The sequence below is a fragment of the Miniopterus schreibersii genome (assembly GCF_964146895.1).
Source record: "Miniopterus schreibersii genome assembly, chromosome: 20".
NCBI classification, from domain to species: Eukaryota; Metazoa; Chordata; class Mammalia; order Chiroptera; family Miniopteridae; genus Miniopterus; species Miniopterus schreibersii.
This window is the reverse complement of record NC_138122.1, coordinates 6630869-6655065: the sequence shown is the minus strand read 5'-3', so window position 1 is coordinate 6655065 and position 24197 is coordinate 6630869. Positions and strand designations below refer to the sequence as shown.

The 24197-nt window shown below is 47.7% G+C and overlaps 1 protein-coding gene across 4 annotated transcripts in view; it reads left to right on the top strand.

Annotated features, from left to right (window-relative positions):
* NTM (neurotrimin) overlaps positions 1-24197 on the top strand; it is an 873264-nt gene that overhangs the window by 487147 nt on the left and 361920 nt on the right. For all 4 annotated transcript variants that reach the window (XM_081122645.1, XM_081122646.1, XM_081122644.1 and 1 more), the window contains exon 2: positions 4462-4546. In XM_081122645.1, the coding sequence (XP_080978771.1) occupies positions 4462-4546 (85 nt within the window). The remainder of the gene's footprint in view (positions 1-4461; positions 4547-24197) is intronic.

The following is a 24197-nucleotide window of genomic DNA, read 5'->3' as shown; positions in this document are numbered from 1 at the left end:
TCCTCTGGAGACACCTCTTCACGCAGACTGACCAGCCTTTTCTGACGACGCCTTCGGCTGTCTATTTGCTGCTGTGCCACTCTAACCACCCTGAATTTATCATCTTCTTGCCTGCGCTCCAATTTGGAATCTCCACCAGGAGAGGGGGCCTTTAGCCTTTTGAGAGAAGGAGAAGAGGAACTGGCATTTGTTAAGCTAGAGCTCCTCTTCGCTCTCCTGTGTGGAATATTCACAGCTCTTTAGCCAACCCAGGCTTGCTGTAGGTAACAGAGTAAAACAAAAACAGCAGCTGACTTCCTTTCACTGGAAATCCTTCCCGGTTCCAAGCCTGCTGTCGGGTGCAGATGCTTCCACCTCCGTTTCCTCACCTGCCCGCCAGCCCTCGCAGTCTGCACCCCCCCCCCCCCCCCGCCCCTTCGCGGTCATGGGGTTATTAAAGGGAAGATGATTGTTTTCTCTGGCTCAGGCAGTGTGTGGTGTGCATGTGCGTAGTGTGTGTGCTTGAAAGGCATTGTCCTATAGATATTTTTATAACCTGAAGCAATTACAGCTGTCAGCACAGAGACAAGCTGTGACAAGTTGATTTATGTGTACAGTATACGTGTGTGCAAGAGGGGAGGGAGCGAGGACAGGGAGACGGGGAGGAAGGTGGAGGTGGGTGCTCGTTAGGAATCTGCTTTCCAGGAGGCAGAGAGGAAGATGTTTCTATAAAGAACACAAATAATGAAATTGCTCCGACTGTCATCCCTTTTTCATTAACTTGGATATGCTGGAGAGAAGAAAATAAATCCAGCCATTTTTATGAAGCCAGAGACAGGGTATAAGATAAGTCGCTAAATGTTGGCTATATTTAGGGATTACGGGGTGGGCAGGGAGTTGACATAGGATTCGGATCTTCACCTCTTCAAACCACTTCAGTAAGGAGTTTGAAAGAAATGGATTATGCTGTTAATTGCGAGGGCATCTCTGGCCTTTCTCCACTTTCTAAACTTCTATTTTGGAATAAAGTTTGGGTCTCTGGGTTCAAACAGCAGGTATGAGGTGGCAAGGGGCCTTTCTTTGTTCATCCTGAGCCTTACTTGAGCTCTGCTGGGTTTCCCTGAGGCTCAGCGCCGTCCCTCCACGGCCACAGAGGTGGTCTGCCTGGCTTAGATCAGCCGCATGCAGGCTGGAGTAAACTGAACATCTTAAAGAGCCCGAAGAAGAATTATTTTTCTGCCCAGCCATAATAATGAGCCGGTGGCAGGTGAAAGGTATTAATAGAGCATCTTCCACCTTAAATGGATTTCTAAGTATTTTACTGTAGAGTTAATCATGTATGTAGGCCCCTGGGGAAGGCCTGTTGTTGCCATTACCCACATTTTTAGGTGCAAAAACTAATGCTCATTTATACCTACCTGGGAATTAGAGGCAAGAGCTAGGATTAGAATTTATCATGAAAGGAATCGTCCCTGCCATTCTCCAGTCTGTCAGGAAATGGCTCCAAAGACACAAGGAGCCCCTCTCCTCCCTTGTGGCTGGCCTCTGCGTCCACACGAAGCAGTGAGGATGCGTTTAAAAAAAGGCTTGGGGGGGAGAGTACGGGTGATTAAAATGGATGGGTGATTTGAGGTGCCTCCTTGGGCTTTTTTTGGGAAAGAGAAGCCCTAAACTCAGCAAACTGAAAGTCAGCAAACATCATCTCACACCTTATGTCTGTTAGCACATCATATCTTAACTTGGTGAAATCATTCAGTTTCCAAGTTCCACAATTTTCCATTGTAAAATGGCAATGAACTAGGGGCTTGCAAGAATGAACTGGTGTTAAAATGGGAGAATTCTCCTCTTTTTCTTTCAAAAATGTAAACAAAACTCTCCTGCTCTCCATAAATGTCACCCCCCCCCCCAGCCCTCTGCCCCAACCCTGGTAGTCAAGACTCTCCTTGTGGCTATAAGTTGACAATTGATTTTTGGGTACTATATATCAAACGGTCACTGTGGGACAAACACGGCAGATGGGTTTCCCTGAGAATTTAATATCAGAAAATCACCAGAGGAGAGTAGGGGAAAAATGGGTCTAATGATAGATTAACTGAGATCTTCAGTGTAAAATTGCTCAACTTTTCATGGTTGAGCATTTATTTTCTGGTCCACTGTTGGAAGAGAAAAGCCAGGCTGCTCAGTCTTTCTTTGTTACCCTGGAGTTTGGCCTCCAGGCCTGCATACCTGACCTCAGTCCCTGCCAGTCTAAAGTACGTGGAGTGAGGGGGACGTGATGGGTGAAATGCTGTGTCATCTCTAACAGGCCTGTTACTTACACAAAAGTAATGGTTACTACTTGTATGATGAAGGACTTTTATGGTACTAGGACCCTTATAGTTATAACGATTGTCTCTTTGGTGTTGGCTAAATGGCTTTAGGGAAATAATGTTTTTCTGTTACTTAACAGCTATTATATATGTAAAAAGCTTCCTGGTTAGATTGGATAGAAAGTCCAGGGGGAAAAAGCCACTGTTGCCTCCTCTCTGTCCCCAGGGAGAATACGGGTGAGTGCAGGGAGCTCAGGTCTGGAGTCCCGGGGAAGACACAAGACAGTGTTAGCTCTGTGTGGGCTGGGTTGCTGGGGCTTCCCCCCTGCTCAGGCGCCAGGCCCAGGAACAGGATGCGCCACATTTCCTTGGAGCTGAAGTTAAGAGAGAAATAAAAATGTAGGTGCCCAGAGAGGGTAGCATCCGGAGAGGGGACCCAACAGGAACTCAGACCAATCCAGTTTCCTCCCAGGTTTCAAAAATTTACAAAGCACACTTACTAAGGTGAAATCAGTTTGGCCAGAATGTGCGGCCCAGGAACCCTGAGAGTCCACTGCGCGGGTAAAGCGGGAGGCTCCCGCTCACCCCTCTGAGGGCGCGCTTTTGCGGGGCCAGCATCTGTTACTGGGGACAAAACGGGAATAAAGAATGTAAGTCGGTGTGAGAACTTGACCACGCTTTTGATGCGGTTCTGCCGGCTTTACCCACTAAGAGGCTTCCGTGAGGCTGATTTTTTTTTGTTTATGGAAGATCTTTATTTAGAATGGTGCTGTTGCGTCTCCGGTGTTTTAAAAACAGCTCTTTTGGCGGGTTGGGGGGGGGGCATGACTATGGAATACCAATGAGCTTATTCTAAAACACCCTCCTGAAACCCCAAATCCACTCTGCACGGGCCTGGGATTAATCGGATGATTTTAAAGGTGCACGCGCGCTCGCTGCAGCGCTCTCCTTCCCTAGTTAATTAGTCGGCGACCCTCATTACGGCGTCTCGGGCTTACTAAGGCTGCGCGGTAACTTTGGCTGCTTAGCGTGGAAGCGCCCGCTTCCCGAGGCGGGAACTGGTTAAGCTGCCGCGCGGCGCGGTGCGGGCGCGCGCGGGCGCGGCGCGGCGGGGGTTAAGGTGGGCGCCCGCCCGCCGCCCGCCCGCCCGCGGGGAGAGCGCGCAGTCCGCCCGCTCGCGCGGCGCCGGCTCCGGGAGAGCGGCGGTCAGTGATGGAGCTGCTGCCATGACAACCCCGGCGGTCGGGGCCCGTGCGCGTCGGGGCTGCTCCCGGGAGGAAGGCGGCGCGCAGGCCGGGGGCGGCCGCTGAGCGAGGCGTCCGCGAGGCTCGGGTGCCGGCTGCGCCTCGCTTTCCCCAGCGAGCGAGCGAGCGAGCGAGCGAGCGAGGGGCCCCCGCCGCGGCCCGCTCCCCCCGGGTCGCTCCCGCCTCGGCCGCCGCGCCCGCAGCCTCCGCCGAGACCGGCTCCGGCGCAGCCGCCGCAGCGCGCATTTCGGCGCCGAGGAACTTGGCCCCGGCGGCTGCGGCAGGATCCCCGCGGCCCGGCGCCCGCGCCGCCGCCCCCCGCCTGCTCTACTTTTCGTCTCTGCTATTGTTACAGATTGCGTTCCGCCGGCCAGCCTGCCCCTGAAACTTACAAAGAAAGTGCTGGATCTCCCCGCGCTGGAACGGAGGGATTGCAGACCTCTGCGTAGCCGGATCTAACCCGCCCTCTGTCCCCCCTTCGGGTACCAAAGTGCTTATTCCACTCCAAAGTGCCATGTCTGAACTGCGGACGGGAAGAAGGGACTCCTGAGACGCGCCCACGCCTTTGCACCCGCCTCGCGCCCCCGGCTCGGCGGCACCGAGGGAGCCCCTTTGGATGGAAGCCGGCTCGCCGAGGCTGGAGCGCTGAGGCTGGGCGCGGGGAGGAACCCTGGGCTGCGAGGCGTCTGCGCGCCGCCCTCCCGCCCGCCCGCCCGCGTCGCTCCAGCGCCGCCGGTTCCCCGCGCGGTCCCCGCGCTCGCGGCTCCGCCCCACCCACTTCCTGAGCTCGCCCGGGGGGCGTGAGCCGAGCGGCTGCAGGAGTTCTGGGAAGTTGTGGCTGTCGAGGATGGGGGTCTGTGGGTACCTGCTCCTGCCCTGGAAGTGCCTCGTGGTCGTGTCTCTCAGGCTGCTGTTCCTTGTACCCACAGGAGTGCCCGTGCGCAGCGGAGATGCCACCTTCCCCAAAGCCATGGACAACGTGACGGTCCGGCAGGGGGAGAGCGCCACCCTCAGGTAGGGAGCTGCCGTTCTTCTATGACTTGACAAGGATTTGAAAGGGGAGAGGGGGAGAGGGGTCGGGGTGCAGGTGTGTGTCAAGGAGCCTGGACGAGCTCGGTGCTTGCCCGGGAATGTTGGTGGCCTCCTAGGGAACCTCTCAGAGGTGCAGGAGATGAGCTGTTTCCCCGACACTGGCTTCTCGGCTCAAGACTTGGGAAGCAAGAGGGGTGGCTGGGCCAGGAAGTCGCTAGGATTGAGGACTGTGGCCCTCCCAGGCTGGTGGCCGTGGTGACTGGGGCCTGGGTGGAGAGCAGTGTGAACAGGCTTCTCTTAAGTTAACGAGCCCCAGTGGACAGGTCTGGCTTCCTGCGAATGCCCTCGCTCTGCCCATGACATGGGGAGTCGCCAGCTGGGCCTGACTGTGCGGGGCTTTCCTGGGCGCCTTCATGCCACACGTTGTTGGGCAGAAGGACATGCTTTTCCTGCTTGCCCACGGCTTTCTGAGCTTGAAGTCCTGGAGATGAGTCTGGTTTGTCCGTGGGAACTATCATTTACCTGGTTAACTGTGCTCTGGGTGCTATCCACCACCAGGAACTCATCTACGGCTGAGGTTCAGTGTCGGGCCAGGTCCTGCTCGGCTTCCAGGGCTGAGGTTTACAGGACCCACAGGAGGAGGAGGGGAATTTTGGTTTTGTTTTGTGCAAAGTAGTAAGACTCTGTCTTCCTGGTCACCCCGCCTACTGAAATGCTGACTCAATTTCCAGAGCCTAGAGCTGTGCCCCTCACAGGAGGGCAGCGCAGAATTAGTGAGGGCAGTGGAGTCTCGCCCTCTGGGATTCTGCGAGTCAGCCTGAGGTGGAAGTTGAGAAGACTGATCGGAACAACCAGTTCCCTATGTCTCTTAGATTTAATATGCCCTCTTAAATAAAGTTTTCCAAACAGGGCTGTTGAGCTAACCACAGGGCAACGTGGCAGTGTTCTTGTCCTTTGCACGTGAAGACTCTTGGTGCTGGTGCTGGTGCTGGTGTCCACTCTTTGGCCCCCTGGTGACTGTCCTAAGATTGGATTGTTTGTGGATAGTACACTTAATGCAATACCCACGGGATAGAAAATGGTGGTGGGGGAGGGCACTGGGAGGACTTTGCCAAAGGAAGTGTGACCCATGCAAGGACTGCTCGCATCCCATGCTCCTCTGTCTTTGGGGAGCTAATCCCCATTGCCCAGTGAATCCCTGGTCACTCCTTGGTTCTTGAAATCAAGCTCTTCCACTAAGCCCTTTGGGGACTATTTTAAACAAAGGTTAAACATCTAACTACCTCCCACCCTGAAATAAGTGTGCATCTGCTTTATCAAGGGGCTCAATGGGAACTCCAAATGTGCCGGGATTTCAGTCTACTTAAGGGAAAAACAAAAATGAACTCCTAAAGCAATGTAGTCGATGTTATTTAGTGTTCTCTGCATGCCTCCCCTTGTCCCTAATCTTTGGCTGCAAGGAGTAATCCCCAAGAGATAAAATAGAGACATTTGCCCAGAACATTTTAGAAAGAAATGGGTTGGTATTTTCAAGAAGGTGGAAGGTAGTCAGCTGTACAGAGATTTGGAGATAAAGGAATAGCAAAGGGGCCCTGCACAGAGTAGCCCCGTATTATAGGAACGATGAGTGTTGGACAGGCCAGGATCTGGTCTCCAGAAGGCAGCCCCCTAGGCTCATGAAAATCAGGACTCTCTAGAGAGGGGCTGAATTTAGCAGATGCTCAGTCAGGGGGTGGGCCTGGGTTAGGAGCAGCTTCTCTTTAAAATCACATTATCATGTGCTGGCTGGCTTCTCTTTTTCTTTGTCTTTCTTTCCATGCCTCCTTTCTTTCTCACTCTGGGGTCCCTCTCACTGTCTCTTTTAGGCACTAATGTTTGCATTTTCACATATGCGTAGACACACTGGCCTTGTTTGGGTGTAGATGGAGGAAATGGGATGTGGTGGGACTTCCTCTCTAGCCCCAACCCAGCCATGGCATAAAAAGCCCTCCTGGAGCATCTCCTGCCATTCTGTGCCAGCCCCGGGCTGGCTGTCTTCCTGACATCAGGAGGAAGAACCTCCCAGTGAGTGGAGCCCCACAGGGCAGGGATTAGAGGAACTAGGGTCTGCCTGAGACCAGCCTCTTGCCATGGGCCTGATTTCGGACGGGAAGTGGGCAGCAGGGCTATCAGCACGTCTGCAGGGAGGATGCCCCTGCCTCCGCAGAAGGACCCTTGCTCTTCTAAGGCTCTGATGCCCTGGAACAAGAAAGAGCCACCCTGTTGGGTGCACCTTTGTGGAGTGCAAGCCCTTGAACTCTCAACACAGGCTCTGCATTTTGTACAGAGAAACAAGTAGGAATTATAGAGCCTATTTTGCTTACATAAAATTTACGCATGACCTGATTTCAGGTTGCAACAATCAGTGATTCAGGGCTCTGGGTTATTTTATTTTTGCTTTTTTGGGTGTGTATGTGGGTCTCTTCTTTCTTTTTTCCTCCTTCCCTCCTCTCTTCCCTCCCTCCCTTTCTTCATGTTTTGTTCAGCATGCGACCAAACTACACAGAACCTCCCTAGGGAGGCCCCCAGTGCCTCTGCTCTGCCCGGAGCCACCGTCCACACCGCTGTGGCGACTGGAGGGTGATGCTTGTAGTTCTCGCCTCAACCGGCAGAGGACTTTCTGCTCTCATGTCATCTCCTTTGGCTTTGTTCCCTCCACTGTCACTTTCGGAGGGTTCTTTTCCAGTCCCCAAAGAACTAACACTTCAGCAGCGATTCCAGTGTGAGGAAACTTTTACAGGTGTTTTATTTCATCTCATCAGCACTGATGATCCTTGTGGGGGTATTGGGGGAGCTTTCACCTAACATGCCATTGACAGCCTGAAAAAATTGCCAGCGACCTGCAGTCTCCCACTCTTTCTGCCCTTCTGCTCATAGCCTGTATGCACCCTTTTCTTTTTTAAAAAGGGTGAGGTTACATAAAACGGAATGTGCAGTAATAACAGTAATAACCAAGGTTTATTGAGCACTCACTGTTTGCTAGGGAGCATTCTAAATGTTTTATATAAAAATCACCCATCATCCAACCTCATAATGTTAGCATTTAACCCTATTTAGAAACCCTGTGATGCAGCCTCTATTGTTATCCCCACCTTGCAGATGAGGAAACTGAGGCATGGAGAGTTGACATCATTTGACCCAGGTTGCACAGATAGGAAGTTTTGAAACCTTGTTGTGAGGCATTAGTAATAATGATGTTGAATAAGATGAATATTCCATCAATTACTGGCCAGTTACTGTGTGAAACATTTTTAATGCATAGTAATATTTAATTCTCACAACAACTCTCTGAACTAGACTTAATTATTCCTATTTTATAGACGAGAAAGCTGAACCCCCAAGAGAGGAATTCACCTAAAATCACAAAAGGGACAGAGCTGGGATGCTGTCTCTGGACTTTGCTCCTTGACTTTGTACAACAGCTTTCCCCAATAAATTCATTGGTCACTGGAATGTAATCCCCACCCCCCCTCATTTCAGCTTATACCTTGTGCTTACCCTGAGACCAGCCTCTTGCCATGGGCCTGATTTCGGATGGGAATACCTTGTGCTTAACTCTCTGTCTCCTTCCTCCATGTGGACTAGGGAGCAGCTAGCTCTAGAAAAGCAGATCATGCCTGTAATGCTATGAGCACCGTGTGCTTCCAAATGTTTACCGAACAGATGAAACAAATGAAAATAAACCAAAAATATCCCCAGCCTATATTCAGTTTAATTCCTTAACACATCGCTCTGTCATTGGATTTTAAAATACAACTGTGGTCAGTCAGTGGAGATTTATTGAGTGATTCTTACAGGGAGGGCACTGAGCTGGGGGTTGGGCTTGGAAAAAGCAGGAGGCATGGACTTCACATTTCAGGGTCTTGGGTGCAATGCAAAGGTGGGCTGTGGACAGAGGTCATCAGCAGCTGAGGCAGAGGCCCATTAACAAGTGGTTGATATATGGCCAGGAGTGTCCTCACCCACAGTGGGCAGGACTGAGCTCCTCTGATGGGAACACGAGGATGCAGTGAGAGCAGGAGAGCCTGAGAGGCCCAACTGGGGGTGTCATTAATTAGAGACCTTCACTTCGTGTCCATGTGCTCCTTGGCGATTTAGATGAATATGTTTCATGTGTTTATAGATTCACCAAATATTACCTTAGGCTCATCTGGAGAGTGAGTAACAGAGGCTGAGCTACACCTCTGTCCTGTATCTAGACTGTAGGTTTTGTCACTGCACGGTGATTTTTTTTGCGGGGGTAGGAGTTGAGTTAATAAAATGTCTGAGAAATGTATAAGATTGAAGTCGAGTTTAGAGATAGCAGGTCCATGGAATAGCACAGAATAATGTGGTTTTGATACTTGAGAAAACCCATGGAGTCCTCTTCTAGATGCTGGAAGCTCTGGCACTTTATTTCTATCATGTAAAACACTTAGCATTTTGTTTTTAGGCAGGTGGGTTCTCTGTTAGTCTCTCCAGCTCCTCCATGGCCTCTGGAGGACAGAGCTATGTCCTTTTCAGGTTCACACCCTATTACATGATGTGCTCCATGGTTTTTCCTAATAAAGTCTGAGTAACTGTCCTCCTGCCCTTCCCTTTACATACTCTGCTGGAGATACTTGGCCTCCTTTCTGTTTCATGAATACCCAAAACTTATCCTTGCCACAGAGCCTTTCCACTCATGGTTGCCACTGTTGGGAATGCCCCTGCCCCGGATCTCCAGATCTTCCCCTGGGCAGTTGTTTCCGTCTTAGCCTCAGCTCACGTGGGACTCATCACTGGAGCCTTTCTGGACACTCACATAGAAACACTCCACCACCACTGCCACCAGTCTTATATTGGCATGTCATCAGGGTTATTTCTTCACAACAATCGTCTGTATCGGAAAGTGTTCCCTTTCATTTATTTGGTATGTGCTTAGTATCTGTTTCCCCAGCTGGCCTGCACTTTCCTTGAGGGTAGGTACCTCATCTGTCCTATTCTCAAACTGTGTAACGTGTCTGGCCCATAGAGGTGCTCAGAAAATAGTTGCTGCGTGAGGATATGAAGGAATCAGTGTCTGACATCACTATCTTCCGTTTGCCCTTCTCTGCCCCTTTCCCTCAGATGTCTTGTGGTGTCCTTGCCTGGACCTGTTACTGTCCAGGTTTTGCAGCTGTGTGAGGTGGTTCTTCTGTGTGGGGTGAGGTTGCTCTTGAGGAGGTTACAACTACACATTAGTGATTGAGCTGGTGTCTTTCTGTCCAGGACACAGGAGGGCTGTATCTGTTGCCTGTTATTGCATAGCTGCATTCATGACACATGCCCTCTTTCTGCCAGATCACTTCCTTACCCAGCCCCTTGGAAGAAATGCCACTCTCTGTTGATATGGTCAACCCAAGGTGGACCTCAGGGAAATTAGCATTTTCAATATAAGAAGGGCTCAGAAAAGCACATCTCTGCCCATCTTTCTCTCTGCTTGGAGTCTGCTTGGTTGTCTCCTGGTGTAACTATTGATCTGTTGTTTATGAGTTAACTGGTTCAGAAGAGCAGTGCCACTCAGGGAGCATGTGCTGTTCTGACTGCCCTGCCCCCTCCTAAGATCCACTACTGTGTGCTCACCTCCGGGGCCTGCCAGGCATCCAGCCGGTGGACCATGGCTCCAAAGAGCATGGACAGATGGGGCTGCAGAGGGAGGCTCCTGGAAGCACACCCAGTCTGTTTAAGGAGCCAAAAACTAAAATGGGAAAACGAAAAACCCAACGAACCATGGGGCAGAGGGAGGAGGAGTGTGCCAGTGTTCAGAGGAACCTAGGGAAGGGCACAGAAGGACAGCGCTGTTCTTCAGCACTCCTCACCTACAAGGCGAGGTGTTTTGCAGAAATGTTTCTTTTGCTTTTGAAAGGATTACAAAGACCAGGGAGTTCAGCCACCTGGTTTTACAGATAATGAGGCTGGTGATAATCAGTCTCGCACAAGGATGTCTCTCTGAAAGGGCGAGAAGGAGCTGACCTCCAGCCCACACTTGATACCCAGGCTGTGAGCCTCAGTCCCTGCGACCCACACCTGAAGGAAGGCCCCCCTTTTCATACTAAGTGCAAAAAGCATCACTCTGACTTGTTTCTGGGGCAATTAGCTAATGTTTATTACCACGCTGTCTCCTAGCTGCTGGCTCTGTCTGGTACTAGGACCTGCCTTCTTAGCTCTTCTTCTCTGCCTCTGATATTGTTTGGTACAACTCTGTTTGCTAAGTGTCAAGTGTTGAGCACTGTCAGGGTCTTATTTAATCCTCATGGCTGTTCCATGAAGTGAATGCAATTACTATTCCAATTTTATAGATCAGGAAACCAAAACACTGGGAGGCAAGTGAGGCATTTTCCCAAATCACACAGTCAGATGGTGGCTGAGCTGGACTCGGAACCAATTACTTCTGACTCCTAGGCTAGTTCTCTCTCTCTCTTTTTTTTTTTTTAACCACAGAGCTTTTTTTTCACTCTACCACATCTTCATTGCCAAGTTCTTCTCGTCTTAGAAAGGGAATTTGGTTGTTCCTTCTTGTCCTGGAGCACTGGAATGTTTTTACTGGAAGTATTTTGGGAATTGAGTATGGGAGTATTTAAGGTTTTATGTAGTCTGTGGCATGGAGACACAGAGAAGACCCAGCTGGCCTCCAGAGGTCCCTTGGCTAAGAATCCTAGAATCACCATCATTGGTTCAGACTAAGAGTGTTTTCCAGGTTCTTCCACCAACTTTTGCTTCAGGTATCAGCAGCCTTGGACTCTCACAGAGTGTTAATAATTTCTCAGAATTACCATGAATTTCTCTGGAATGGAACATTGACTAGATCTAGGTGGAAACACGACTCAATGAAGAGTCTGAAATCCAGTCTACCTGGTGCCCTGGCTTAGGGGACAGACTAGGTGGGCACTTGACTTATCAATTTCTGTCTTTGTTGTATGGGAAATAAGATCATTGGCATCTCTCTTGTGGAATCTTGAAAAAAGTGCAATTATTATTAATAGTATATTTATTCTAAGTCCAATGTCTCCACTGATGGGTAAGATATAACACTATCCTTGCATTATCTGAGGTCTGTTTGCTTCCTTGGGAGCAGGTTGATGGGTTCCCACTCTGTGTAATAGAATACTGAAAATATATAATAATACCATTAACATCACATGGATGGCCAAATAAAACTATTTTTTTAGGAAATCAAGAATTGGTTGGGTTTAGGATGTAATTTCAAATTGCATGTGTGAGGTAAGAGAGGAGTAAGTGATAGGAATGTTTAATGGCAGTGCAGTTGGTGGAGACAAAGATTTCCAACCAGCAAGACTTTGCTAACTCATACTCCAACAGGGGTGCTATGCTAGAAAGAAAACAGGCTGGCAGGCAGGATTCTGTTAATCCTGGTGTAGGTACTTTCTCTGTGTGATCTTGGGCAAAATTTTTAAGTCTCTGTATAAAGAAGATAGTTATTACCTACCTCAAATAGTTTTTCTGGGTTAAAATGAAAAAGTGGACATGAAGCTTAGTGTATAGTTACAACTTTCTGTTTTATACATTTATACACACATATGCATGTATTTGTATATGTAATATTTTCACATTTAGCAATTTTCATTATAAGTTATTAAAGCTTAAGCACCTACATAGCTACACTTTGATAGAGGTACCACATCTTGCTTCTGCCCCTCCATCTACCTGTAATTGTACTTTTCTGGGTTTCTCTACACATCTGTTTAGATCGTAGGTATCTTCTTCAGTTCAAATAATTTCTTGAGCTATTTCATTCCAGAGAGGGAGCGAGAAGACAGGTGTTTCTTTATGTTTCTTAACAAGATTGCTGCTTAGCAAGTTATGACAATTCATGGCTCTGAAGATGAATTTCCTACCAGAACAAGCCATACAGAAGGTTCTTTGGAGCCAGGTTATCTGAAACAAATAGTGGGGCCAGGGATTTATGTATAGATTTAAAATTTATGGACCCCTTTTCCTTGGAAGACTGGTTTTTCCATGATATCCACTGAAGGGTAAGGAAGCCATTGAGTGCAGGGGTTTAAGCCCTCACGGCCTTAATGTTCTCTGATGGTACTTTTCTCTTCAGCCACGTCTCCTGTTCACTGAGAGTGTAGCTCAGGGCCTGCAGGAATATGGTGAAAGTAGAAAGGAAGCCTCTCTGCATTTGGTAACTTTTCTCATGTGCAAATCTGGGGCAAGACTAGTGTGTCTGGCATTAGCAGCTGAGCTCACAGTTCACTGATGGATGCACAGAAATAGTCTTTCACTTGAGTCCTATGCCATGGTTGTAAATTGGTTTAAATTATATTTAGCAGTCTCAACCTTTCATGATCTGTTTTCCCCAGATCTCACCACTTCATGTGATTGAGTTGCTTGGGTTTATATGGGTGCATTTAGCCAATTTGCTGTCTTGTTGGTGTGAGATGCTTTAGCTTTGAAAGTTTTTGGGGGGTAGAATGGTCTTATAAAATGAAGAGTGAGCATATGAATTAATCTTACAATATTGCTGGTGGTTTTTGAAAAGAATAAAATTTGTATAGAAAACAGCATCAACCACTGGACTGATGGAAACATGACAAAACTGAAATGAACCTTCAGACAAAGCTTTGTTTTCCCCATGGAGGCGAAGGCCGATACAGCCACGGGGAAATAATTTCTCGATCTTGTCTGGCTTTCAAACAGGCGGTCGTGCGGTGGGTGAGCGGGGAAGTGCTCTGACACTTAGAGTGATCATCTTTAGGAAACCCTGCTCATCCGAAAAGCTGAATCCAGAACAACTCTCACCAGTCAGAACCTAGGAGGAAGGAAGGAAGAAAGAAAATATATGCAAGTTATTTTTAACTTGCCATAGTAGTTATTCATGAAAACTGGAAAGAGCGACACTTGGGTGCTGTGGGTTGAATTGTGCCACCTCTCTCCCTGCGCTTACACACATACACACACACAAAGAAAGAAAGAAAAAGACATATTGAAGTCCTAACACCCAGGACCTCATAATATGACCTTATGTGGAAGTGTGGCCATTGAAGATATAATTAGGTATTTAAGATGGATTCATATTAAAGTGGGTGGGCCCCTAATCCGGTGTAACTGGTGGTGTCCTTATAAGGTCACAATGTGGAGGCATAGTAGACGCAAAGGGAAATGCCATGGGATGTTCATGACCATGACCGGGGTAGGAGTTAAGCAGTTGCTAGCCAAGCAGTGCCAGCGATTGCCAGTGCACGGACCTCCAGAGGCCACTAAAGGCGACGAGGAATCTCTCTGCCAGGTTCCATAGGAGGCGTGGCTGCCGACACCTGCACTTCAGAGTCCGGGCTTTCTGAGCTGTGAGGCAGAACATTTCTATGATTTTTAAGCTGCCCGGTTTGTAATGCACTTTTATAACAGCCCCGGGAAACTGTACACTTGGGTATAACAGTTTTCTTAAATAATTATCACTGGTAAAGGACCACTGAGGACTGGTTAGACCACGCTGTCACCCACAGAGACACGAGCCACTGCAGTCCACAGAGGCGACATCAGAGTTCTGAGTGCTCTCAGTGTGACTGTCCCTGTCCCAGTCCTGACTTCCCAGTCCCTGCGTAACAAACACAGGCACCTGGTTTTATTGCGCTCAGCTACATTGTGCTTCACAGATGTTGCTTTTTTTACAACTGAAGGCAGGACCCTTCCACCAATAAAAAGAGTGCGGCTGACTTTAGTATGATTCTTGCTTTGTTGTGGCGATCTGGAACCCGACCTGCAGTGTCTCCGAGGTATGCGTGTATCCAGGAGGCCGCTCTGGCATAGGAAGATAATTGGAATTGTAGGAATATAATTGGAATTGATTACCTCTTTTTCCCAAGAGACCATTGGGACAGACCCTATTGTATCTTACTTTCCAGGTTATCTTAGCCACCCCTAAGTCAGAGACCCTCCAGACCATGTATTGTTTAGATTCTTATTACCCATGTGGTCCTGTATGACCAGTAACCTGGCCCAATTGCAGAGCTCTTCCTGGTCTTCCAAACGTTCCTACTCCCTGGTCTTTATGACCTGTCACCAGCACAATCCCTCTGTCCCCAGTCTCTTGTCTTCTCTGAATAGTCCCTTGTCTTTTTTCCTTCTTAAGCTGAAACTTGGCTATTTCCAGGGTTGTTTCGATACCTGTATCCTGTTTCCATACCTGTATTCCATACCTGTATCACCAGGCCTGTTCTCCTTGCTCTTCTGTAACTGCTGGACATTTCTTTTTCGATTTTGCTCCAAATTCCCAGTTACATTGGAGCACACCCATGTTACCCAGAGCTTCTTGCTGTCATTCTCGACTCTCCCTCCTGACCAGTCTGTCACTTGGACTCCAGGCTGAGCATCCTATTGTTGATCTATAGATCAATGAAAAACTCAGCTATTTCAAGCTTGATTCCTCCCGATGAGTGCTCTTGATACCAGCCCCCCCCCCCCCCCCCCCGGACAGTCACCAGCCTCCACCAGCATCCCTTCCCTTGGTCTGAACTTGTTTTAAGAATAAACACCATCGTTCATCCTCATGCCCAAAACATAATAGACACATTTTTTTCTTTCTGTTTTATGATATATCTAATTCATCAGTAAATCCTGTTTGTCTTTACTTTTAAGATATATCCTGAATAAGACACTTTCAGCCATCTCAGATACTTCCTCTTGTAGTCTAAGCTGCCAACAGCTCTCTCCTGGACTGTTCCAGTAGCATCTCCTCTGGTCTTCTTTCTTCCACTTCTGCTCTACCAGAGTCCATTCTTCATCTAGTAGACTGAGTTATCGCTTAAGAACATAAATCAGACCTGGCCTGTGTGGCTCAGTGGTTAGAGCTTCAGCCCATGCATCAAAAGGCTGTGGGTTCGATTCTTGATCAAGGGCATGTACCTGGATTTCAGGCTCAATCCCCAGCCCTGGTTGGGGTGTGTGCTGGAAGCAACCAATTGATATGTCTCTCTCACATTGATGTTTCTCTTTCTCTCTCTATCTCCCCCTCCCTCCCTCCCTCCCTTCCACTGTCTCTAAAAATCAATGGAAAAAATACTCTCAGGTGGGGATTAACAACAACAAAAAATAAAATAACATAAATCAAATCACATCATTCTCTATTCAGAACCCTACAGTGGCTCCCATTTATATGATAATGGAATGCATCTCTTCAGGGGTATAAAAGATGTTTTGTTACCTGGTGCCTGCCTATGTTTGGTCAACTTCCTGCCCTTCTCACAAGAAAGCAGCTCCTGAACTTCTCTGTTGTTTCTTGAACCCTCCAAGGCTGCTTTTGCCTGAGGAAATGTTCTTTCCTCTTCCAGGACCCACTGCAGTGTTGCATGTGGGATCCTCCATGGCATTCATGTCTCCGCTCAAATATCCTGCCATCAGAGAAGGCTTCTAGACCATGCTGCTGGCTGTAGTCACGCCCACCCCACATCACTCTGTCCCTCACCTCACTTTAATTTTCTTCAAGCCCTCAGCACTTAGAAAACTGTTTTTATTCATTTATTATCACCTCTTCTACAAAATGTAAGACCAGCTGGGCCACAGGCTTTATTGCCCTCATTTATAGTAGAGCAATTACTGCCTGGAACCTGGAATATTTATTGAGTAATATTTGTTGAGTGAATGAAAAGTTTATTAGGAATAATAGCAAGCTGTTCGTACCGAATATTATTTATTTTTTATTAGAAAACAGAGACCCAGGCCCATCTCTGTCTTGGCATGAGTTTGGCTGTTCTTAACAGCTCAGATAGGGTGTATGTAACCTAGCATTGGTTTTGCCTTCTAGGACAGTGAGTGAACGGGACACTGAGGTGGGCACTGCTGGGACAGGGTGACACACTTCATAAAAGCCACACATGCAGTATCTAAAATACCTTTAAATCTCCACTTTCTCAAGAAGTCTTATAGAAAATCTAATAAACACTTGAAAATAAGGATTAGTTTCTCGCTTAAGGCCTAGGAACTCGGGGGGGGGGGGGGGGGGAGGGAAGGAAGCCACGGTTAGGCAGAAATCAGGCTGTGAGCCTGAGATTTGTCCTGTTAATTAATGTCTATTATTTCATTGTAAACTCTTTTATTAAGGGAATTTTACTTTAAGGCTGTAAAACGGAGTGATTAAATTGGAGTCTGGAACCACACCCCCTCCCTGGGTTCAAATCCTGCTTCTGCCACCTCTCAGGTGTGTGACCTCTGGCACGTGGATTAACCTCCCTTGGCCTCAATTTTGTCACTGTTTCAGGAAACTAATAATAGGAATACGGAGTCAGAAGTGAAATAGGAAGTATTTAGGACAGGGCCCGGGCTCTCAGTGCGTGTGAGGTTTGCACAGCTGGGGAGGAACCAGGTATGCGATGTGTCTGCTATGGGAAGACAGCACTGTCAACCTCATGATCCTGGCAGCGCATGGCCAGATGCCCAGAACAGGAGGTGGGGCCGGCATGGGTGCAACTTCTGCGGCCACACAGCATCTTGGTGAAGGAATGCTTTTGAACAATCTTGGCAAGTGCCTTTGTTTTTGGAATGTGAGTAGTGGCCTGGGGCTAGGGTGATTGCACATTAGGCCTGGCCTTGAACTCCCCGCCCAGGCCCCAAGGGAGGCTAAGACAATTAGCTCGTCCAGCCCCAGTTTCCCCATTCTGAAATGAGAAGGCGGGGCGTGAGCTGCACCGCCTGTTGGGTTTTCGCAGGGGAGGCAGAGGCTCTCGGGTGTTTAAAAATACTGCTTATTCTCTTCGGTGGGCACAAAGCTCCATGGCCTTTCCCAGCCTCTTTTGATTTTAGATGGGGTCCTGCGACAGAGTCCCACCCATAGGAATGTGAGCAAAAGTTACATGGGGATTGGCCCCGAAAACGCTCCCAGGTGAAACACTTCGTTCTGTTTCTCTTTAGCCATCCGGATGCTGATGTCCCAAGTTGCCGTGGAAACGGTGTCCTGGCCGGTAGATGCTCTGGCAGCCGGGATGTGGGGGCCTGCAGGGCACCCCCGCCCCCGCCCCCGCCCAGGCTGCCCCAGAGCCTCCTGCCGCATTCCTGCAGGAAGGAAGCGGGCACCTCGGCGGCGACAGCTGCCCAGCTTTAGGTCATTGTCTCGCAGTAGCTGGCATTAGCCTATGAAATTCACTGCAACTGTTATCACTCATATTTTCTGACTTCAGCTGCATAGAAATACACAGATGTAGTTTTTAAATCCACACTTAAGCACTCATTAAAATTTCTTGGCCAGGCTTTGGGCGACTTTTGCGTGGGTCCGAATGTGAAAACCGTGGCCCTTTCAAACCGAAGCCTCCGGGGTTTGCTTTTCATCTGCTTGACTCTTTGCATCTCCGAACCCAGCGAAACCGCTTCCTTGCTCCGCTCGTGGTGGAAGCCAGGCACAAAGCTTTACCTGGAAGGGAACCTGCACGTGTCCTCCAGGAGCCAATGGGGACCGACACACAATTAATGAGAACACCTCTTAGGGGACACATTGCTTATTCATGGCTGGAGGCTTCTTACTTAGTGTAACCTTTTGCGCCAGAGATGTTCTAACATTTCGTGTTTGAACTGACACCCGGTAAAGAGACGGATGGGACGGTTTGTAGGCTTGTGCTTAAAAATGTTGGAAAATAAAGGAGAGAAAACCATTGTCAGGGGTCAGGTTTTAGAAGGGCAGCCAGGTGGGGGGCAGTCCTGTGCGCATCGGGCTAAGGGGGAGAGGACACTGTGAGCAGGGAGGAGGGGGAGCAGTGTGTGTGGGGACACACAAGGGGCACAGGCAGTGCGGAGACGTGGAGGTTTTGTGGTTTGGTGGGGGTCAGGGACTTGTCTCATTCCCACTGTCGTCGCAGTACATCGCAGTACCAGGCACCTAATAGGAGCTAATGCCACCCTGAAGGACACACGGAGGAGCTTTCATGCGTCACTCAGCGCTCCTTACTGTCTGTGTTGTACATGCCAGGCACTGTTCTAGGCACCAAGGTCCCCTCTTCATAGAGCAATTTGTAGGAAGGGAGATTGGGGCCGTAGCCCCACACCTTGGAAAAAAGCATCCTCTCCCAGCATGCACCTTGCCAGGACCAATTAGGGATAGGTGCCCTTCCCCAGTCTCACAAGTCAGTCACTAGGGCTCCTGGTTGGAGAGACGGAGCTGGGCCTCTCCACCTCCCTCCACCCGCACCCCGGAGCAGCACACAACCTGCACAGATGTACCTAGCAGGCCCCAGCTGTCAGCCAACACGGAAGCAGACAAAGCATTGCCAGAAAGTAAAATGTGGGTAAGGGGCAGAGTGGCGTGGGGCACAGAGAGAGGGGCGGTCGCAGGGTGGTCAGGGGCATGACGGTAGGGGAGATCCCTGCAGGGATCAGCAGGAAAACCCTTCCAGGCAGAGGATCAGCCAGTTACATGACCTATTAAAAGGAGAGCAGGGCAAGAAGGAAGCAGCCTCAAACCTGGAGGAGGGAGAGGAGTGAAAAAGACGGATTTGGGGCTCCGAGTGACTGTGAGAAACAGTATAACATCAAAATTAAGGAACAAATGATGATAGCAGCACAAATGATAGGTGATGAAAAATAAATTAAAAATCCCCACATAAACAAATAGAACACCTGTATCAATTTTACTGACTGGGTAGACACGGCTGGCAGTTTCCATGGGGATGCTCTCCAGGCGGGTGCAGCCTCGTGGGTTTGTGGCAGCCAGTGTTGGGGCCCAGCCCCCACTGCACACACACCTAGCCCCGTGGGTCTAGTGTTTTCTAACTGAAATGCCATCTTTCTTTGGTCTGTTACTCTTTGTCATTTTTATTTATCACATCTGAAAGTTATAAATATTTAAAATCTGAATACTATCCAACTTGACATGTTACCTGTTGTCATTTCCAGGATATTACATTGTGAAATTAGGCCGGCGTTTTACGATCGTGTGTGGATGTGTGTGTATGTATAAGCAGAGGCATATTTGGAATTAATGGGCCCACGGAAATCAGAGATGGATTAGGCCTAATGAGCTGTTCAGAAGAATTATTTAGCACATATTTCATATCTCTATTCAGTAATCAAACCTACACACTGTGTATGCTAAGAAGGCGAGCTTTTACATTTTTTTCACTCCTGTGTTATTTCCATTTGTGCCTGAAAATTTAACATTTCACCCCTAGAGCATTTTGCACCAACTTTATTAAGCATTCAGTTTGACATTTCCCTGCCCTTGGGGTTATATTTGGTATTGAAAAAAATAGTTGTTTGATTGTCACCATTAATTGGTGCCTGGCTCCAAGGACCCCGCTGGTTGCTGGACTGGCCTAGACCAGGTGGTGGGGGTCCTCAGAGACTAAACCCTGCCCCCTTCCCATGCCATTCCCTTCTAGTCCCTGGGAGAGACATGCCTGACCTTCTGAGTATACCTACTGGAAGACTTAGGGAGTTAGCCTAGATGAGAGGTTTAGATAGATATGTTTTGAATTTTTATTGAGAGCAAATAATTTCCCTGTTGCCCTTTGTTTTCAACTAAGGTGTATTAGAGCTGGTGACCTTCCTGCTAGGGGACCAGGGAATCTGGTCATGCCCACTCTGGTTCATATTACTCCTTCAAGCGTGAACTTTCAACAGACCTTCAGATTCCATTCACAACATGGAAAGGAAGTATGTAAATATAGATCCTAAATCTATATGCTTACCTTTTATTAGTCTACATAAAAGGTGCTAATTAAGAATGTATTCAGTGGTGGAAAAACTAGACTCAGGAGTTGGGACAGATTGGAGCTGGAACTTAGCTTGATTTGTAAAATTAACATCTGTGAGCCTTTATTTTCTTATCTGTGAAATGGGGCTAAATACCTTAATTAATATCTACTTGATAGAGTTGTTGTAATGTGATACAATAATAAAAACAAAACACAGCATCATTAGCAACACTTAACGGGGACCTATTATTCCATGATAAATGCTTTACCCAAACCATGTCATTAAATCATAATTATTTATAATAATTATATAAGATGATATATAAAAGCTCAAGTATTATGCCTGGCATATATTAGGCATCAGGCATGTTATTTTCTATTAATAATGTATTAAATTAGCAAATAAGTTAAAACTGTTTATCGTGGAGAGAAGATAGCAGAAGATGGGTTCTCTCACTCACAGCCTGGCTCTTGTAGAATTTGGGGTCACAGGCCTCTTCTGTCCCCTTCCTCCTGTGTTTTGTCCCACTGCAGGGGTGCCCTTCATGGGCTGAAGCAGGGCATTCTCTGTGGCTTACCGAGCCTGGCTGCTTTCTCTGCCCCCTCTGTCCTGTTCTTCCTTTCTCTCCTTTCCCAGACACACGTCCAGTGGGAATCCTTCAAAAACCATAAATCTCACTCTTTCCTTGTTCTTTCCAATTGCAACAAAGCTTTTACTCTTCTATATTCCCATAGATTGCTGTTTACAACCACTCAATCACTCAACAAATCATTGCTCAACTCCTGCTAAGTGTGGAGCACTCTTCTAGACCCAGGGCCACGGGAAGACAGGGGACTAGGAAGTCACCTACTGTAATGTCAGGCGGTGCTGCGGTCTCAAAAGAGATGCGGGCAGGCAGAGTCATGGAAAGTGAAGAAGTGTCCCCTTAGATACACTGTTGGGGAGACGCCTGTCTGAGGGGGGCTTTTTAGTGAGGGAGGGAGCACCTGACCATTTTGGGGAGGATGTCCCAGGCAGAAGCAGGTACATGTTGTCTTACATGGGTGTGGAGGGAGGCGGGAGCCCAGGCCAGGCCACTTGGCCACGGGGTTTCAGTGACCACTTTGGATTTTATTCTTAGTCTTATGGGAACCATTAGAGCAGTTTGATAATTTTTGCTGTATATTAACATTTTTGTTCATTTTTCTGTATTTTCTTATTATTTTTACATCTTATCTGTGTTCAGTTTTAAGTTCCCTAAAAGTAAAGACCGTACTTGACTTGTATCTTTGTGTTGCTGATGAGACAGAGACCTCAAGCTGGCTGAGGGGACCTCCCCGGAGCTCCCACACTTCCCTGAGCCACGTCCCCTTATCAGCACTCACCGTAATGTATGGAGACTCTCTCTCTCTCTCTCTGGTTAGGTTCACACTGATGTACAAAGTATGAGGCCACTTGCAGCTGTTACATTGTGGGGGTTTCCTTGGGGGGCCATGACGTTTTCTTGGGTTAAGTCCATTGACTTCCTTGGGTGAGCAGACAGCAGGCCATCCCTAGACTTTCATTGTCATTGATGGTAAGGGCTCAGCTACACTGCCAGGCCCCCATTGCTCATGGTCTTATGAAGGTTGAAATCGATGAAATGTCCTGCAAGTATGACTTATAACATGTGCTTCAGCAGAGAGATTGTGACCCGTTATTCTATTCTTATCATTATTTAATTGAAAAAAAGTTTAATTACTTTTAAAAAGTAAATAATTACTGTTTACTTCACTTTGTCAGTGTTGCAGTGGCTGATGCTGGGCGGCTTGTTAACCTTACACTGTGCATTGAGGGTGTTTTTGGTCTGTATTTCACAATAATTACTGCTAAACTGCAAGCAAAATATTAATTAAACATACTCCTGTTTTTAAGGAGATATTTACATATAGCTCCTGTAAACCCATTTTGAAACTTTCTTTTAATTCTTTATTTTTATCAGCAAATTAACTTTGAGTGGAAAGTGGAATGGGTGGGACAGGTAGTGATGAGGTTAGGGTCCGGGCAGATGGGCCATGAGGAGGGGTGTGTGTTACTTGCTACCCTATGATTCTTCCTCTTTATGTTCAGTTTTGACCTGCTGGCCTCCCGCACTGGGCCTGGCTCAGCGTAGGCCCTCAGTAAATGTTTGAAGAAACGTTTACTTGAGTAGCACAATATTCTGTGTATACTAGGAGCCACATATATGCAATTTTCCTTTTGATTATAATATATATTTATACATTAGTGTGCATATGACATGTCTCTATATAAAAACATAAGCTGATCACCTCTTTTCCATCCACTCCAAGAAACAGAATCTCCCATTACCTGTGAAACTTTCTATGTTCCCACCTTATTTTATAACTTTTCTCTCCTGAGGATCTGACCACTGTCCTGAACTTTTTTTTAAATCATTTCCTTCTTTTCTTTGGGGTTTTTCCAAATATATAAGTATTCCTAAACAATATACTGTCTAGTTTTGTTTGATTTTTCTTTATATAAAAATTAATTTTATTTATCCTGCAAATGTTTTCCATTATTTATTTTACTTTCTAGTACTTTATGAATATGAATAAAGGCAGAATTCTGCCTAAGTCATTTCAGATAATTAACTGGTCTACAACTCATCAATCAAAATGGTTCAATACCTGTGAATGCGAATGTGTCTGTGCATGTGTGTGCGCATACGCATGTGTCCACATGAGCGCCTGCTAAAACCAATAAACATAAAGATTCTTAAATCAACTAGTAACACCGTGTATTTTCTAGGTAGTAGAATGAGTGGCTTTGGATTTCTTCTTGCATTTCTATAATTACTAAATTTAAAAAATTAAGTTTTGGTGCTCTAAAATCAAAATGAGGTCAACAGTATAAAATGCAATAAAAGTAAAAATGTTTGGTTGCCTTTTGAACCCACACTGCTCTGCATGGGTCATGGGGCTGTCTGCACACACGCTGCCATGTGCAGGGCCTTGTGCTGAGCACTGCGTGGGCTACAGAGATAAATAAGTCGCCTTTCCTGTCCTCAGAAGCGTCCAGTCTGGCCAGGTAAAGCGAGCTTCAAAACCAGGACGTCAGAAAGCGGTCAAAAGGATGCTACTGACGTCTGGGAGGCCACTTGTAATCTGGGATGTGGGAGGATCACAGGAGGGCCACTGTGAGTGGTGGGAGAAGAAAGCAGGACAGGCCCAGAGTCTGTGAGGGAAAGGCCAGAACAGGACACTGGCCTGGAACAGCAGGAGCTCACGACCTGAAGTTGGCCTGTTCCTGGAAGGAGGAAAGAAGGCAGAGAGTTCTGGGCCCTCTGAGGTAGTCCCTCCCCTTGGCCATGCCTCTGTCCATCTCCAATCTGAGCCTAGAGCGTCGGGGCTGTCGGTACAGACTGGTAAGTGAACGTTCTGTGTGGCTATCTCAGGTTCAGTTTTATTCAGCAAGTATTTATTGTTTGCAGCCCTGTGCCAGGCGCTGTTCTAGGCACTGTGAGCTGCAGGGGTTAGCAGAACGTTATAACCCCAGTCCTCAAAAAGCCTGGGCTTATCAGCATATTTTAAATTGTCAACAATAACAAGCATTGCATTATTTTGACAGAAGAAACACATTAGAGGAAAATTAAAGATAACAGTGTAAGGCAACACATACTTGTTTCAACATTTGAGGAAAAGCGATCATACAGCTGTATCAGAAATATGTTTTTCTGCCTCAAACTCTTTGCAGCCAGGATGTCGATCTTTATCACCCACGTTCTTTCCCTCTATCTTAATTGCCCCTGTCAGGGAGAACCAGACCTGGGCGCGCTCTGTCCGGCTCTGTCACGCTCTGTCGTGGAAAACCTGCCTCGGATCAGCAGCAGCGGAGTGAGGAGGTGGTGCTGCTTACCCGTGACTTCAGGAGCACGTGCTTCTGGGCTTCGCAAGGAGGGGCCGGCTCCCGCTCTGCCCTCGGGAGGCCTTCT